Raw genomic sequence first — 17,328 nt, forward strand, 5'->3', positions numbered from 1 at the left:
CATAATGTCTGGGAGGGGGTGGATGGGGCTGGGGCATGTTGGGGGGTGGGGGTGGGGATTGGGGAGGGGAATAACTAAGTGGTCTATGGCATCCAAAGACAACACAGGCTTGGATCACTGGCATTCTCACACAGGATCACTTATAATTTCTTAAAAAAAAAAAAAAAAAAAGCGGCCAGATACAGAAATGACCAACCAAACCCACAGACAAGTAAAGGAACAAACAGGCTAACCAGCTTCAGTTCTCAAGGAGTAATTTCCTATACAAACATACACAAATTTCTCTCGTCAACTTCAGTGGTTCTAGCTGTATTTGTAAATGCTAAAGCAAACATGAATTGCTTTATGGTGACAGGATAAAAGTCTAAAACAAAATCCTAACATTTTAATACATTTCATAAGTGAGCTTGTAAAATGTTAGCCCACTTTAAAATAGAAAATATTTTCCTCTTACCTACTACAAACATGATCTATAAGCAGAGACACAGAGTCTAGATTACTATCAAGTTTGGTGTTGTGATAGAGGCACCGATCCCTTTGGAGTTCCACCGCTTGCCGCAGAAGAGTCTGTAAACGCCGTGGGGGAAGCATCACTGATGGTGGTAAATAGGCTTTAATAGAAGATATTTTTAAAAAGAGAAACAAAAATTAAAATTAAAAACCAAAACAGAACAGTTCACTTTTATTTAGGACATTCAACTCATCTTCTCTTGCACTTGCCCCTACCTAAGTGATGTCCTGACCTTTAAATAGAGCAGTTCTGGGTGAAATGATGTAACATGTAAGCTTTATGAGTATTTGTCAGCAACTACAGCTATGCTGTCACTAGAATGAATATATTTGGGTAGGAGAGCTTTAATTTGCAAGTGAATTTCCTAAAACAACAACATAAACCTAACAAAAACAAGAATTCGATAGAAAATGAAAAGGTAGTGATGATGAAAATAAAATCTAAAGATATTTGTGTCCCATAGGTAGATGAAGCATCACTAAAAGTGTAAGAAAAATCTCTACTGACAAGGAGCAAACCAAAATGTAGGAAGAAATCAAGTTCCAGTTTTCATCAAATTGTGTCTAATGCCAAGGCACTGTGAAAATGCAGGGAATAACTGGTGTTTTTATTATCGATACCAATTTATTTCAATCCTTTAATGCCTTAGTCCTCCACAACATGGTTTTCTGATTCTGAAGTATCTCCACTCTCACTTCAGTATGAAAACATAGGATATGGTTTAACTAAAGAGGGAAAGACAGTCTTTTATTATAAAGGTGTGGCAAAAAGGAAATGTCTACTGTAACTTGGAAGTTATATAAAAATATCTAGACGGAGGGTAAAACAATTTACCAAAGGAAATTGGTGCTTTATGCTTGAAATCAACATAAAAATAGGTACACCTCAGAGGTACTGAGGGTTCGGTTCTAGATCACTGAAATAAAGCACACATCACGATAAAGTGAGCTACAGAAACTTTTTTGGTTTCCCAGGGCATATAAAAGTTGTGGTTATACTACACTGTAGTGTATTAAGTGTGCAACAGCATTATGCCTAAAAAACTGTACAAGCTTTAATTAAAAAACTTTATTACAAAAACTGCTAACCATAATTTGACAACTCAATGTTGCCACAAACCTTCAATCTATAAAAAAATGTAGTATCTGTGAAGCACAACGAGGTCTGCTTCTATCTAAAACACTTGTGGCTTAAAGCTGTGGTTTCCATGTTTTTTCTCTAACCACAGTACTTCTCCCCCAAACAAAATCTTAAGGGGAGCATCACTACATAAAAGAAATGGAAGGAGACATGCTCTGGGACCAGCATCCTACTCACTGACTCCTGAGGTTTAGATTCTTTGACTCCAGGGTGGATTTTGAAGCCTCTGGTTTAAAGGGCGTCCTAATGGATCTCCCCGCTCATGCCTCCTATATAACCACTTGATAAGAGTATGTCTAGATATAAGTCTTCCTAACGGATTCATAGTATCCTTTCTAAGAGAACATACAGAAACATCAAAAATGAAGATGCTTACTCTGAAGTTTGTCCAGCAGTTTGGATCGGGAAGCTGTTCCTTTGCCTTCCCATTCTGCTTTTGCACGTAGGTCTTCTGCATGGCTACACATCAGATACCTAAAAAATATGACAAAGAGAGCACCAAATATCAAACCCTTTTCTTTGGATTAAACATAATTGATAAATACTGATTATACTCCGGAGATCTAGTTCTTATAAGAAATATATATCAAGAAGAAATTTCTACAGTGGACCCAATTCATTAATACAATCTGGCACCTGAATTAAGAGTTACAGCATAACAGACATTATCATTTGCTATCAATAATAGAATGTATCCTTAGATTTGGTACTTTCCTCATAGCTCAGCTGGTAAAGAATTTGACTGCAATGAAGGAGACCTGGGTTCAATTCCTGGGTTGGGAAGATCCCCTGGAGCAGGAAATGGCAACCCACTCCAGTATTCTTGCCTGGAGAATTCCATGGACAGAGGGGCCTGGTGGGCTATACTCCATGGGCTCACAAGAGTCGGACACGACTTAGTGACTAAACAATCACCACCATCCTTAGGTTTACTATTACATATCATTATACATATGTAGCTCTTATGGTGTGCCAGGATCTATTCTTCACTAAGCACTCAACATATATTGGTTCATTTTATGTTCATAACGATTCTCTATGAAGTAAACACTATTATTCTATTTTTATAAATGAGAAAACTAAGGCACAGAAAGCTTAAGGAACTGGCTTAGGAGAGGCAAAGTAGGAAAATAAATCCACGCATTGTAGCTGTAGAACTTGCTCTTAATCACTATGCTAACTTAATTGCTCCTCAATAGTTAAGACAAAACAAAACAAAAAACCCCCAACAAAAAACTTTCAAAGATATTCATACTAAGTTAAATAAACAAAAACAACATATCTTCAAGAGTTTATCATAAATGCCACTCAAGAAATGGTATAACTGGATAATCATCCTTGCGTGATCTTATCAAAGTTATGGGATCCCAAAGAAGAACATTTGGGTACTATTTTATTACTCACTATATATGCCAAAGGAGGTATAAGTGCTAAATTCATGGATTCTGGAGAATACATGAGGGCCCCCTGCTGGAAGTGTGACTCTAACCTGGTTCTGCCTCTTCTCAGAAGAACTGGCTTTACAAGTAAAAGAAGTGAAGGCATTAATCAAACATGGAGATTAGACCTGGCAAGTAACTCTCCTCCTATTGTGCCTCATACTCTGGTCTCAGACCAGTCTGTTCTTATTTGTAAAAAGGATATTAAGAAGAGAAGTAGTGAGAATTAAATAAGATGGAATACATGAAGTACTTGGTCTACTATCTGGTATACAGAAATATATCAGTTTACATGACACGTATCATCACCTTCTTTTCTTAAACTGCATACTGCATTTGGCAAATTGCATTTAGCAGTTAAAGAATTTAATAGCCTCTTACCCAATAGCAGGACTACTTGTTCTCCTGCTATTTGCTATATAATATGCCTTGACTGGAGCTTCCCAGGTGGCGCTAGTGGTAAAGAACCTGCCTGCCAATGCAGGGGACTTGATGTGGGTTCGATTCCTGGGTGGGGAAGATCCCCTGGAGCCGAGTATGGCAACCCACTCCAGTATTATTGCCTAGAGAATCCCCATGGACAGAAGAGCCTGGCGAGCTATAGTCCATAGGGTCGCAAAGAGTCAAACATGACTGAAGCGATTTAGCATGCACATGCCTTAGCTGATGAGAATTAATTTTTTAATAGTGTAAGTAATTAGACTCAAAAAACCCTATGAAAGAAGTTGGACACTACAAAAATTTGGTTTCTAAAATAACTTTTTCGGAGGAAAATTTATTAACAATTTTATGAAAAACTGTTTTCTTTAAAAAAATTTCCAAGTTATCCATGATTACTTCTGCTTCCTTTTGAAAATATACATTATACTTTAACGTTTCAAATGCGTGTCTGTTTATGGGGGTCACATAGTATATAACTCAAAGGACACTGAAATAAGAGAAAAAAACATGTCAAATTTGATACCTGCCTTCTATGAGCTATTTCCTTACACGAACAATACAGTTAAAAGATTAAAATCCAAGGATGAAGTTTAAGTTTTTTGTTGGAAGAAGTGGGTAGAAGATATTACCATTTACTGAGATGAGGAAAACTAGAGGAAGAACAGGTTTGTGGGGGTAGGTGGAGGGATCACGGGAATCAAGAATTTTTATTCTGAACACGTAACTTTGCGATACCTATTACACATGGACACTATCAAGCAGGCTATTCGATATATACATTGGGAGTTCAGATGAGGGTAATTTTATGAGCTACTGGCATATAGATGGTATGTGAAGCCATGGCGTAGGAGATCACCTACGAAGTGTGTGTAGACAGAACAGAGGGAGGTCCAGAACCAAGGTTTTGGGCACTGATGTGAGGATAAAATGAGACTATGTATATAAAATGCTTAGCAAGGACCTGGTACATGACAAGTATATGTTTAAAAAAAATGTATGCAACAACACTAGAAAACGTCACTGCTTATTGTATCTATAGAACATTATGCCATAGGACTTTTACAGAAGATCGTGAAATGGTATTTCACTGTAGATACATATTTCTTCTGTTCATTCACTTAAATACCTCTATTCTAATATGGAAAACTTCCTAGGATGACAAAAATAGTTTGAACACACATAAGTGAAACTACCCAACAAGTATTACCCAAGAATTTAGCAATACTCAGATCTTGGGAAAATGTTAAAAGAAATGCAACTCTGGAATGGTAACCTAAAAAAAATAGCTTCTTCCTCAACCTGAAGTCTAGAACTGAGCTTCCTTACCCACTAAGAACATGAATGCGCTCTGTATTGTATTTCAGTGGCGTCAATTCACAGCGTAGAACTTGAAGTGCCTCCAGGACCTTGCCATCCTCCAGGTATTCCAGGTACTTCTGCTGCAGCAGCAAAAACTTCATCCTCTGACATGACAGAAAGCAGCAGTCAGGGGAAAAAAGTTGATGGAGGTTTCAGAAAATGTTTGTGCCTAAACAGAACAGTAGAAACCATTCTACTATGCCCTTTGAAAATAATTTTTATAAAGCTTTAAAATGACTCAAAATATCTTTATTTAATAGGGTCACAACAGATGAAATGTGACTCTATTGCTCAATTTCACATCTTAATAAAACTCTTTGAACAAATAATCTCAAATTAGAAAAGATCATTAGTGACCAAGGCATCAATGTTGGAGAAAACTTATTCTGTCCTCAAAACATTCACCTAGAATTTTACTTCTGTGAAAATTTAGAACTATTTCAAATATTCTAAATTTGCTTTTAAATAAGCCTGACTTCTCTAATGGGTATTGGGGGGTTTCATGCAACAAGTTTAAAAAAGATGGCAGAAAAACCAGTTAAATGAAGGAATTATTCAAAACCCACAATGTGAAAGAAGGACTAAGTAGACCAAAAGCAGAACTGGAGCCACTGGGTCGAAGCTACAAAGTGTCAGATTTTGGCTTATCAAAGGTAAGAGGAGTCAATCAGCAACTGGACTACAGGTTGGCGTGCAAAGTACTGGGTTTCTTATGAGTAAAGTGGACAAGCACGAGCTTGATGGACTCACTCTTTCCAGGTGGCAATAAAGGGATGCCTACAACTGAAGGTTAATCTTGAAGGTCTTTGTGTGTTGGTAACATCTCATCCTGATGCATTTCACTATGAAGCACTACTATCAACACTTTCTTCCCCACAAAAGACAAACCATTTCCAGCTTATGGTGAAGCCCTTTCACATTTAGTTTTTTTCTGATACATGTTTAATACTTTTAATGTTCCTTTACTCTGTTACTTTACTTTTAACTTGAAAATGATAATCACTCATTTAGCAGCTTTCTGCCAGACAAAAGAGTTTTTACTAACATTAAGTTTAGAATTTCTTATAAACCTTAAACCTAATTAAAGACCACTGCTTGGAGGGTTAGGGTTTCATCTATCGTATTTGCTGCTTGTGGTGCTTAAGCAAGCCAAATGATGCAGATAGAAAAGTTGACAGGAAATGTTAGTCATACTCAGAGATGCCAAGGAATATAGCAGTAAAGATCTCAAATCCATTTAAAAGAAAACCCCAAATGACTTTTCTTCTTCAATAAGACGCTTACTTTAAAAAATAAGGTACTGCTGTCAAATGGTGTGGAGAAATTATCTTTTACTTAAAAATTAACAGTATAATGAAATGCTCTATAGGATTTTCTTTTAGGGAGTATTTAGAAAGGAAAGCTTAACCTAAAAGTTTATAAAAATGGTTTCTAGAGAAACTAAACAAAACATACCCTCCCATGTAACTTAGGCATACATTTAAATACATCTTTTACAATATACATTGCTTATATTGATAATAATCTACTCTTAAACTGAGAGTTAAAGAACAGAAAAAATTTTAAACTATGAGATAAGCTCCTGTAACTCTGGAAAAATTACATTTACCAAATTTTACACATAAACCTAGATAGACTAATGAATGTTTCAGAAATAGGTTACCAAGATGTCTTGAAATATATAACCTAATGTTAATCTCTAGATGGCAAATAAAATATGTAAAGTCCACCCGGTGACAAAAACCAAAAGTCTAAATAAAAAAATCTAAAAATCAAAGGATTTTAAAGTTATTATGGGTATTCTCACCATTTTATCTTCTGGAAAGAACATCAACTCTTTATGAAAATGAAGCATTCATATATTTCCATTTATCAACAAACTGTTAAAGAGTTTAATTTTACAGTGTTTTTCAATCAAATTTGAATATTTTTTACTTGCAGAATTTTTTCATTTAAATGACATTGGTGGCATGTGTATTTAATTTGACTAAATTTTCTTAGTAATTGAGAATTTGGGGGAAAATTTTGTTTTAATTCAAAGGGCACATCTTAATTTGTGGGGTATAAATCATTTAGGTCCTATGTATGCCTCCTTGCCCATTCCAATCTGTGTAGGGACAGTGCCCCAAGAGCTATTTCCTATTTCCCCCTTATTTTCCCATCAATATCCTACTACATGTTCCTCTCTCTCTAAAGGGCAGAGGCAGGGCAGGAGAGAAGAGAGAGGCAGAGTAAAACTTTGAGAGAAGCCAATATAAACACACATTTCTGCATGTACAGGGAATGCTATAAAAGCAGTGCAAGAACATTTCTCTATGAGTCATTTTATCCAGATTAAGACACAGAATATCCTCAAACAGATACCGATTTCTGGTAGTGTGCATGGCAACTAATGTTACTGGCCAAGAACTGCTAGAGTTTTGGTTGAGAAACTGTTTATTCTGCTAAGAATCAATTTCAGTATTTGACACATATGATAAAGAGAGAAAGTAAGCCATTATTTTACTTTCCAAAATTTACAGCACAAAAGTATAAATACAATTTCAAGAAAATGAATGTCTTTCACAAAAGATGTTAACTATTTACTGAAAAAATTTAAAGAATTAGGCAAAATTAAACCTTGCTGAGGTAGGGATATGGTTTTACTATGTTGTTTTAAAAGATCACATGCTTCTTAAATGAAGGAAAAAAGGAAACAGGTTGAGAAAATAAACTCTCCTTGTATCTTTCCCCACCTCCTAACTAGACCTCTGTAAGAGATTATTCTTAATAATTTTTCAGCATCTTCGGTCCTAGCAGTAATTCTTTCTCTTTTATTATCTAATAAAAACTTGAAATCGGTAAGTGACTAGGTAGGATAGTTTGAAATACAGTGTATGTGGTAAATCTTAAGGATTTAGGTTGTCCGCCCCCACCCCCCCAATCCATTGTTTGGATTTATCGTTTTCTCCAATAAACTGAACTCAATGTGAAGTTCTGAAACTCAGAACTTATGATATACAGAAAGTCTGGTTATTAAGGGCAGACTCCTAGCTAACTTAGTAGTGATTCTGACTAACTCTGAATCAAGGTTATAACCAAGTTTTATCAATTAAATCATGACTCAGAGACAGGGGAAATCAATTATATTTAAACCATGGCTTTCAAAATGTCTCCTATATGACTACACTAGTAAATTTTTGTACATCAAGTTAATATTTGAACACTTTTGTTAAGCATGTTTCTATTATATTAAGAATCAAACATTTCTAGACATATAAAGTTTTCTATGTTACTGATCTCAAATATTTACTGAAATTATCTAGACACGGCTAAGCATATCTGAACCCAAACTAAAATATGTTGATTCACAGGCTCAGCTTCCAGTAACTCCAGAAAAAAATTCTGCTGTTCATAGAATCACTTGACTAGGAACAATTTAAAAATATGGGGGCTGAGAGGGAGAGTGGACTGGGTCAACAGAAACATTCAGGTTTAAAAAGAAAATACAATTTTAGTCTAGACTAAGTCATCAAATGTGTCTGGGTATACAATTAAAATAATTATGTTTTTTAAAAAAACCCAAATAGTTGTCTTCTAAGGTATTATTACAAATTTATGCTTACATTAGATTATCTTTTAGCGATGGAGTGGAGGAAAGGAGTATATCTAAACATAATTAGGTGAAAAAATGCTGACCTAAATCTTTAAAAGCAATTGATTCATTAATGTTTAAAGTGAGATACAGTTGGAACCCCTTTCTTTTATAAATACCTAAACAGTTTGATGGTGTGAGGCTCAGCCAGAGATTTTATCTTCATCTCTTATTAGATCCTAGAATGTTCTATAGACTGAACAGGCTGTAAAAAGAAAGGATTCCTCCTTATTATCTACAACTACCTCTCATCAGTTTACATGTTGCTTCTAATGCAGATTTCTAATGAGATATTTATAATCAAAATCCAATACAGAAGTCTCAAACTACTACAAATAAATAAGAAAAAAAGAAGTGAGCCTATTAATAATTTTTACTACGAAGTTACAGATACAATTTGGATGAAGCTTAAAAAAGGAAAACAATCCTCCAAGAAATCACACATTTATTTTAAAATAGTCCATGGGCAAGTTCTCTACTGTCACCATACAAGTAGTGCTAATGTCCAAAGGGAAAGGAACCCCAACTCTTATTTTGGCCTTTTAATTGTCTTTATATTAGGGTCACCTCCATTCTGTTACGGCTAACAATTTATTAAAAAACTCCCCAATCAAAATTTATTTAGGTATCACTTAAAAAAAAGCAACCCCCAAACATACTGATTGGGGAAAATTTACTTGCTAGAAAATCTACAATCTTTCTGAATATAGATGTTGAACTTCTGTGTTTCCATTTTAAAAATTTACCACAGAGTTGATTATTCCATGAGTTAATTTATTATCAGGCATCTGATTCAATAGTAACTTAAATATTTTAGTATTTTAAGTGTTTATGGGGAAAAACCCCACAAAACACTAGATCATCAATTTAAATGAATCCATATTTGTTCATATGGCTCCTCTTTTATTTCACCTGAAGTCCATGCTCTAGGATTGTATTTTTATAAAAGATCAAGAATTTGAAAACCCTCGTAATTAAGATTTTCTTAAAAAAAAAAAAAAAAAAATCCCAGAAAACAGAACAGGAGGGTCTATTAGGTTTATAGACAAAGGTAGAAAGATTAATGTTTGACCCAATTAAAAAAAATCAAAATGTGACAGTCAACAAACAGCTGGGTTCCCTACTTCACTTCCTATTCGCCTTCTTTCCCTCCCCCACCAGACAGGAAACTGCTTTTGACAACAAATGAATCAGCTAGAAGTTAAAAAGCCAGCAGCTGATTCTTCATGGTTTCCAATCACAAGGACTTAGGAAAAAAAACTGATCCCCTCCTTTCCCTCACCAACATCTACTGAAGAATTAAAGCCTATTAGTATAAAAGATTCATTAAGATTTATGAAAGAGGCTAACAGGTTAAATTTCGACACTGATCTTGTCGGGAAATAAGGGCAATAAGCAGAGCCCAATGGTCAAATTTGCGTATGAGTCCTCCACCAGAGTGATTTATATCATACAAACTTTGACACTGTCAATTCACACAACTGGAATGCAGGAATGGAAAATGGTGAGCACACCAACGGAGCTGGTTTGAATTAATTATAATTCCCAAAGATTTTTTTTTTAAAGATACTTAATGTGGTCAGCTACTTAAGGTTATACAGATATACATACATCCCAAGATGTTTTCTTTACCAGCACATTCAGTATTTTAAAGAATAAAAGGATAATTTATCCTTGATCCTATAAATATAAAACTCCTATTAATAGTATTGAGAGTGTAAAGATCTTTCAATATAACTTAGTAGAAAATTTATAAACTAGGTTCAAAGGACATATTTATTAAATACGATTTTAAAAATATAAAGCTCAAACTTAAAAAACACCATCAACATTCATCTTAGTTTACAAATGTAATGATATGAAAATTACGGCCTTATCTTTTATAAGAGGCAGAAGCCTAGACTTATCAATAACCTACTAACATAAGCATAAATGTGAAACTAAGAACAAAAGTGTATTTACCACAATTATTCCCAACAACGTTTGAGAGATTTCAAGTGCGCCTCTTACCACAATAGCATGAGGAGAATGCACTAAAGGCTTTAGTTCATTCAGGTCATTTTCTGCCTGCAAAAATTGGTATAAGAGAAAAACAGAAATGTCACAAAATGCACATCAAATATATAATTTTAGCAGCAGTTACACAGCTCTATATGCCCTACTTTACCTTATCCCAGTCTCCTTCCATGACATGATTTCGGAATTTGGTAGCAGAAGGATGTTCTAAACGACATCCTGACTCTTGCATGAGGAGATCAACAGTCTGGCTGCAGGAGAGATACAGTGTAAAAAAGACCTGACCAACTTTAGGGTTTACTCTTCCAAATAAACTACTCTCTATGAAAACAGTTTCAAAAGTTCTTAAGCTAACCTCATGATGAAGGAAAAAGAAATAAACAGCTTTGATGTGCTTGGCTAAACAAACTTGATTTTTAAACTGCCATTTATGTTTTCATCTAAAGTCAAAAACCTTCTTGAAACCAGAATCAAAATAAAATTCTTTCTTCTTTTCCATTTTATGCCTTTAATGAAGTATAAAATTTCTAAAAATGTGTTGTAACCAACCGGTTAAGAAACATGAAAAACCATGATTTACATACTAGCCACATTACTACAGTTTGAAAGATTAAAAAAAAAAAGTTAGTTCCATACAAGGTGATGGAAATGACCTGTATTAGGTAAGAGCCTTACATCCAGGTATTATGTCTGCAAAGAAATTCTAACAAGTCAATCTCTAAAATTAAAATAAATCCAGCATCAAAAAATCATTCCCTTTCTCTCTATACTAAAAATAGCAAATTTACTATGGTGTAGGTTCCAAACAGTCACGAGTTATTTCCTCCTGCTGCTGTCAGCTTGCTTCTTGTCTCAGTAATAGGTTCTGTTAGCATTTACAAAAATCTGTTTTCACACTAATCCTTTTCCTTAGGGAACAAAGTGAAATCTTCCTTCGATACATTTCTTTCAGAGCTTAAAGGATTCACCACATGTGGTTTCTTCCATCAGATATTTTGATATCTCTAAGAATCTTTATCCATCTTACATACTTATATTTCAATGCTTTCTTATTCAGCTCCATTTTTCAGCAAAAACAGTGCAATAATCTGCCTGAGAATCAGAATACTTATGTCATTCTTAAAAATGCTCTTTCACCTTCTACCCAGAACAAATCTATAAATCCGAAAATACTAAGTGTAGGCTAGGTCTAAGAACTTATTTTATTTAATCCATGCTTTGAAGCTGGAAACTGACTGTTGCATGTTGTTTCCTAGTCTTATTCTGTCTGGTTCCTCCATCAGGCTCCTCGGTATTCCCACCAATCCTACCATCCAACCCCACCCCCACCCCCACCCCGCTTTTTTTCTTTGTGTGTATACAAAACGGGGGTGGGGGGGGTTGGGGCCAAGGTCGTCTACCTTCACCCTACTTTAGGTACACAAGGCCATCTAAATTGTATCTGAAAATAAATGATTCACCAGATCCGATGTCCCTTTTTCAGAGGCAACCGCTTTCTTGGTATTACATTGGGATTTCAGATAAGTTACTGGTAGGCCTCTTGCACACACACAAGGGCCTTTACATGACATCAACATGGTATCTTACTTCATTATTCCCATCAGATTTATTTAGCAGCCTCCTTCCGAATGATCCCAGCCCCTCAGTTCCCATAAACACTTGTAACTGATTGTCTTTCCTGATTGGTAGTTTGCCTGGGTCGTCTGTCATGGTTGGGGGTGGGGAGGTGTCCCACAAAGATGCCTCTGAGATACACTTGAAAAACAAATCCTCCAAGGTTCATTATTTCCACCAGCTCTAATCCACCCCTCCCCCAACACATACAGAGACACACTCCCGCATCTGTCTTTATTGACAGACAATTAAGCTCTGAAGGTGTGTGGAGAGGGGTGAATCTTTGGGCTCCTACGCCCCCTCTCCCCCTACCCTCCCAACCGCCTGTCTCCTCTCACAATTTGTCCGACAGATTGATTTTCCCTTATTTCCCTTCAGGTCAGCTCCTCCTCCCTGGTCAGCCTGTCTGGGCCGCGTCCTCCCGTGTCCTGGGCCCAGCAGTAATTCTCTGAGCTCTTTCCAGCGCGCCCCGCTCCCCTCGCCTCCCCGCCAGCTTCGGTCCCCTCGGTCCGTCCACACCAGCTTGCCTGTAAGGGATACTTACTTGAGCCCTAAGCCATTCAAGTGCTGTCCTATTAGCCTAATGACATCCTCATCTGACTGGGAGAGCCGCTTCTTCTTCTTGAGGCTGCTGCCCAGTTCGGGGGTGGCCAAGGAAGAAGAGGCGGCGGTGGTGGCAGAGGCAGCGGCGACGGTGGCGGAGGCAGCGGCGGCGGCCCCGCCGGGGACCCCGTTATTGACATTCAGGCTGTTGCTATTGTTGCTGGCGGCGGAAGGGGCGGAAGGCAGGAGCCCATTGGCGTGGGCCAGGTCCCCCGCGGACGACGAGGACGAGGGGGACGACTCCCCGTTCTGGGCCGACAGGCAGGCGAGTTCCTGGGTCTGTCCCTGGCCCCCGCCGCCCCCTCCTCCTCCGCCGCCGCCGCCGCCGCCGCCGCCTCCTCCTCCTCCTGCCCCGTTGGCCTGCATGATGCTGCCGCTGACCAGGCTGTGGCCGCTACTTCGGTGGGGGACGGCAGCGGCGGCGGCGGCGGAAGGGGCAGCAGCCGGGGGGAGTCCCACCACTACCACCACGGAGGAGGAGGAGGAGGAGGACGACGACGACGACGAGGACGAGGACGACGAGGACGGAGGGGAGAGGCCTGCTCTGCCTGCCGAAGCCCCGGGCTCTCCTGCTCCCTCCGCCGCCGAGGCTCGGGGTTTCTTCCGCGGGGGCGGGGAGGCTCCGCCGGTGTCCGAGTCGGAGGAGGAGGAAGCGGAGGCCAGAGTTTCCTCGCCGAGAGAGGCCGTGGTGGGAAGCCGGTGGGGCGAGGCGGGGGAGGGGAGGCAGGGGCCGGGGACAGGGTCGGGGTGAGGGGGGGCTGGGGAGGCGGGGAGGGGGGTCAGGGTAAGGGGTGAGAGGAGGGGGAGGAGGAGGGAGAGGAGGAGGGGGAGAAGGAGGATCCGGGCCCTTTCCCCCCCCCCCTCCCGGAGGCAGCTCGGGGTGCGCGGCCCGGGGGTCGGGCCGGGGGGGGCGCCGCGGGGCGGCTGCGGGGGGCTCGGGGCCCGCCGCTGGGCTAAGCCCCGGCGGTGGTGGCGGCGGCGGCGGCGGGCGGCAGCGGAGGCAGCTGCCGCCTCTGTCCTCGGGTCCGCTCCGCTCTGCTCCCTGGTGTGTTGATTCTTCCCCCAGCTGCTGCCTAATGGAGTCCAGGCGCTCGCGTCACAGGAAATGCCTATACTGCCCTCCTCACTCACTTCCGGTGGCAGGTATGGAACCTATAGGGGGGCCTGTCACCCGGCACGTGCGCCGGGGGCCGGCCGGGCGGGCGGGGAGGAAGGCCGGCGGGCCGGCGGGGGGCCGACCCCGACCCCGACCCCGACCCGACCCGACCAGATCCGCCCCGGAGCCTGGGCCTGGCCGGCTGGGCCTCGCCCCCAGCGCCCCTGGCAGGGCTGCCTCGGCGAGGAGTAAGTTTGTAACCGCCCTCTGAGGCTGGGCGTGCACAGGAGGGCGGCGATCTCGATCGTGTGCGCGAGAAGTGTGCGTGTGGACCCCGGGGTGACCTAAAAACGCCAGGGGTGCGGAGGGACTGCAGATTTCTCCATCCCTGGCCGAGGACGGGGTCGAGCAGGTGGCGAGGTTTTTGTCACGAGAAAGAACAGGCACAGGGCTGTGGTAGGCCCTGTCGACTCGCTCAATGGTAACCAGGACTGGCCAGCTCTTGGTTTGAGTGTGGAAAATTCGAATTTCCACAGCCAGGTGCCACACACAGTTGTCGTGCCTGGGCCATCCCTGGAGGTTTGAGATGATGAGCCTGGGAGACTCTGTGTGCCACCCGGGGAAGATGGAATAAGACGGTGAAGAGCAATATCTGATGGGGACAAGGAGTCAGAAAAAGGCTGTGGGTATAGAGAGGCGGGGAGGGACTTTGCTGAGGGGCTTTCACTTAGCTTTTGCCCAGTATCTCCTTCTCCCTTCCAGTTGCCTCTTGAGTCACTGCCCACTTTAGGCAGCAGTAGTGGAGACCAAACAGCTTCATCCAAAACATGCATCTCAGGGAGAATTCAGACTCAATTTGAGATCCAGGCTTAAATGTTTAGGTGAACTGCGAGGCTTCAGCGATGCTGTAACTTAACCCATTTATGTGGCTGTAGAAACCAAGAGCTAGGCTGAGTCTTGATCATTGGTGAAAAGTCTCTCTCTATTACCCCGATTATTTACGTATATGTGGTCGATAGCATATACACCTGACATGTACAGAGATTTTCTCAGACATTTAACAATCTTATTCTGAAGTAGTTTCCATGTGGAAAAACACACTCAACAATAGAGTATATTACAGCTCAGAAATCTCAAAAGTTTATAGCGCAAAATAACTTTGAGACTTTTGGTTAGGTTTCTAAAGTTAGAAGAATTCGTTGCTCAGTTGGTAAAGAATCTACCTGCAATGCAGGAGACCCGGATTCGATTCCTGGGCTGGGAAGATCCCCTGGAGCAGGAAATGGCAACCCACTCCAGTATTCTTGCCTGGAGAATCCCATGGACAGAGAGGCCTGGTGGGCTACAGTCCATGGTGTCATAAGAGTCGTGTCCGACTCTGTGCGACTAAACCACCACAAAAAATAATTCTTAGAGAAAGTATTAAAGAATCCTGAGCTCTGTTGATCCTCAAACTTAAGGCAGGAAGAAGACCAATGCAAGATCTGACAAAGATTTAGCTTTTAGTCTCATCTCTTAAATATGCTTCCAGGTGGCGGTGTAATTTTAAGATGACTCACATTCAGTATTCTTACTCACCTGAGACAGACCTGAGTTCTACCTGAGGTTCACAGGGCACTGCCACTGTATCCAGCAGAGCCTGAATTACTAGACAGTTAACACTTCAGAGAGTCCTGGTTGTATGCTAACTTTAGACAGCCTTATTATTAAAAGTGTTGTTATTGTTTATACAAAATTAAATTTTGCAAAGTCATTTATAATAATTTATGAGGCCCATAGCAGTACCGAGGACAAGCTTCTGAATAAAGTCTGTAGCTTTCCTGAAGGAAACAATTACTTAGTGGTAGCCACAGACAAGGCTTACACTTCATGAACAAAAGTAAAGGATGAAAGGCAAAAGAAACTGGTCCCAGTTGGTGTCTAAACTCATATATATACCCCAGTTTTTGTATGTTTCATGTGACTAAGGTGAATTACTAGAATTTTGAATTTATGAAGTCCATGTGGGCACACATTTTTCTCTAAACTAAAATACAGCTGGAGACCCTGTTGTCTGAACTTTGAATGTTTTTAGAGCCAGGTTTCAAGCCCATGTACAGATGAATAATTCTGAAATACCACTCTGTACACACTCAGAAATCTTCAGTAACAACGTATTACCTGCAGGATGCAATCCAGAGTTTATCTTGCTCTCCACAGATTGTTCTCCAGTTTCTCTTTGACTTTGTTATTTACTGCTCCCTTTATGAACCCTTCACTCCCCCAAATGTGCTGGCCTCATCTTCTGAGTCTGATCACATGCTCCCTCCCACCTTTTTCTCTACCCTTCTGATTCAAGACTTGGTTCCTTTCTCACCTCCCTGGGGGAGTTTTTCCTGACTTCCAGCCTGCTTACCCTCCTGCTTGCAATATTTAACTAAAATCCCTTCTTCAAGTCTTCAGAGAGGACTGATTCAGTCCCCCTGATTCTTCCCCTTTTCACCCTCCTCCTGGAAAAGACTGAGATAGATTTATGAGTAAAGGTCCAAGATGTCTTTTAGGAAAAAAAAAATTGTATATTCAGGTATTTGATTCATTTATTTTCATTTCCTGTGCTATTTTAACAGATCTTTATATGACCAACCCTGTGCCAGGTTCCAAATAAGAGGCAACTTTTATCCTAGAGATACTGAAGCAAAGACTTACAGGGATGTAAAAGATAGTTGAGCTAGTTTATGTGTGAGGACTTTCCAACTACAAAATGTCTATGAGTTATGTACATAATGTGTCTCTTAACTAGTGTATAAATTCTTTGAGGTAGGATCTGTGTATTGTTCGTTTAAGCCAATGTTTTTCAGATTTTGGACCCTGACCTGTGAGTCATAAAATCAGTGTATTGGTTGTGATTACAATTTTTAAAAATGAAATGGAAAAATGGAAAAGAGTAGAAAACATCCAAGTCAGTCACTAGTAGGAAAGGTCATTATTATTTTGTTAAAGTTCTGCTTTAATGACAGACATATCTCTCAGCTTTACAAAGCAAAATGCATTTCTTCTGTAGGCCATTCTCATAAAAGTTTGCAAAACACTCATCTCGGACGGTCTAGACTGACAAAAGGCAACTCAGGAAATCAGTGTTAGACAAGTTCTGTCCAGAGCAGTGTCTTAGCCATAAAAATTAAAAGCTACTAGATTAAAAAATTAAAAGCTACTTAGATAGTATGGGTGTTCATAATAAAACATAAAACCAAATTTTCATAAAAGACTTTCTAAAAAAAAAAAACTAGAAGAGACTGTTTACTCTTCTGTGAAGTTTTAAATTTAGTGTTAGCAACATTACTATTATTCAGTTTATTAAATTTCTACTGGAAAAGGTAGTTCTCAGGTGTCCTTGGAGAGGGATATATTTGTATTTACATTTCTAGCATCATTTCTGGGGCTTCTCTGATGACTCAGATGGTAAAGAATCTGCCTGTATCATTCCTAGCTTTTCTTT

At 40.0% G+C, this 17,328-nt stretch overlaps 2 protein-coding genes across 7 annotated transcripts in view; one reads left to right on the forward strand and one right to left on the reverse strand.

Moving 5' to 3' along the window:
• WDR26 (WD repeat domain 26) overlaps positions 1–13,500 on the reverse strand; it is a 37,910-nt gene extending 24,410 nt beyond the window's left edge. Inside the window, exons 1-6 of one of the 2 annotated variants that reach the window (XM_027564546.1) lie at positions 12,699–13,123; positions 10,692–10,791; positions 10,535–10,591; positions 4,858–4,994; positions 2,028–2,125; positions 455–611 (exon numbers count right to left, since the gene is read on the reverse strand). In XM_027564546.1, the coding sequence (XP_027420347.1) occupies positions 455–611; positions 2,028–2,125; positions 4,858–4,994; positions 10,535–10,591; positions 10,692–10,791; positions 12,699–13,123 (974 nt within the window). Of the gene's footprint in view, positions 1–454; positions 612–2,027; positions 2,126–4,857; positions 4,995–10,486; positions 10,592–10,691; positions 10,792–12,698 lie in introns of both variants that reach the window. The other variant, XM_027564545.1, reaches the window with a different exon arrangement.
• Positions 13,501–13,679: 179 nt separating this feature from the next.
• CNIH3 (cornichon family AMPA receptor auxiliary protein 3) overlaps positions 13,680–17,328 on the forward strand; it is a 276,611-nt gene continuing 272,962 nt past the window's right edge. For all 5 annotated transcript variants that reach the window (XM_027564554.1, XM_027564569.1, XM_027564571.1 and 2 more), the window contains exon 1: positions 13,680–13,900. The gene's annotated coding sequence lies outside the window, so the exon portion shown is untranslated. The remainder of the gene's footprint in view (positions 13,901–17,328) is intronic.

The sequence above is a fragment of the Bos indicus x Bos taurus genome, chromosome 16, assembly GCF_003369695.1.
Source record: "Bos indicus x Bos taurus breed Angus x Brahman F1 hybrid chromosome 16, Bos_hybrid_MaternalHap_v2.0, whole genome shotgun sequence".
Taxonomy (NCBI): domain Eukaryota; kingdom Metazoa; phylum Chordata; class Mammalia; order Artiodactyla; family Bovidae; genus Bos; species Bos indicus x Bos taurus.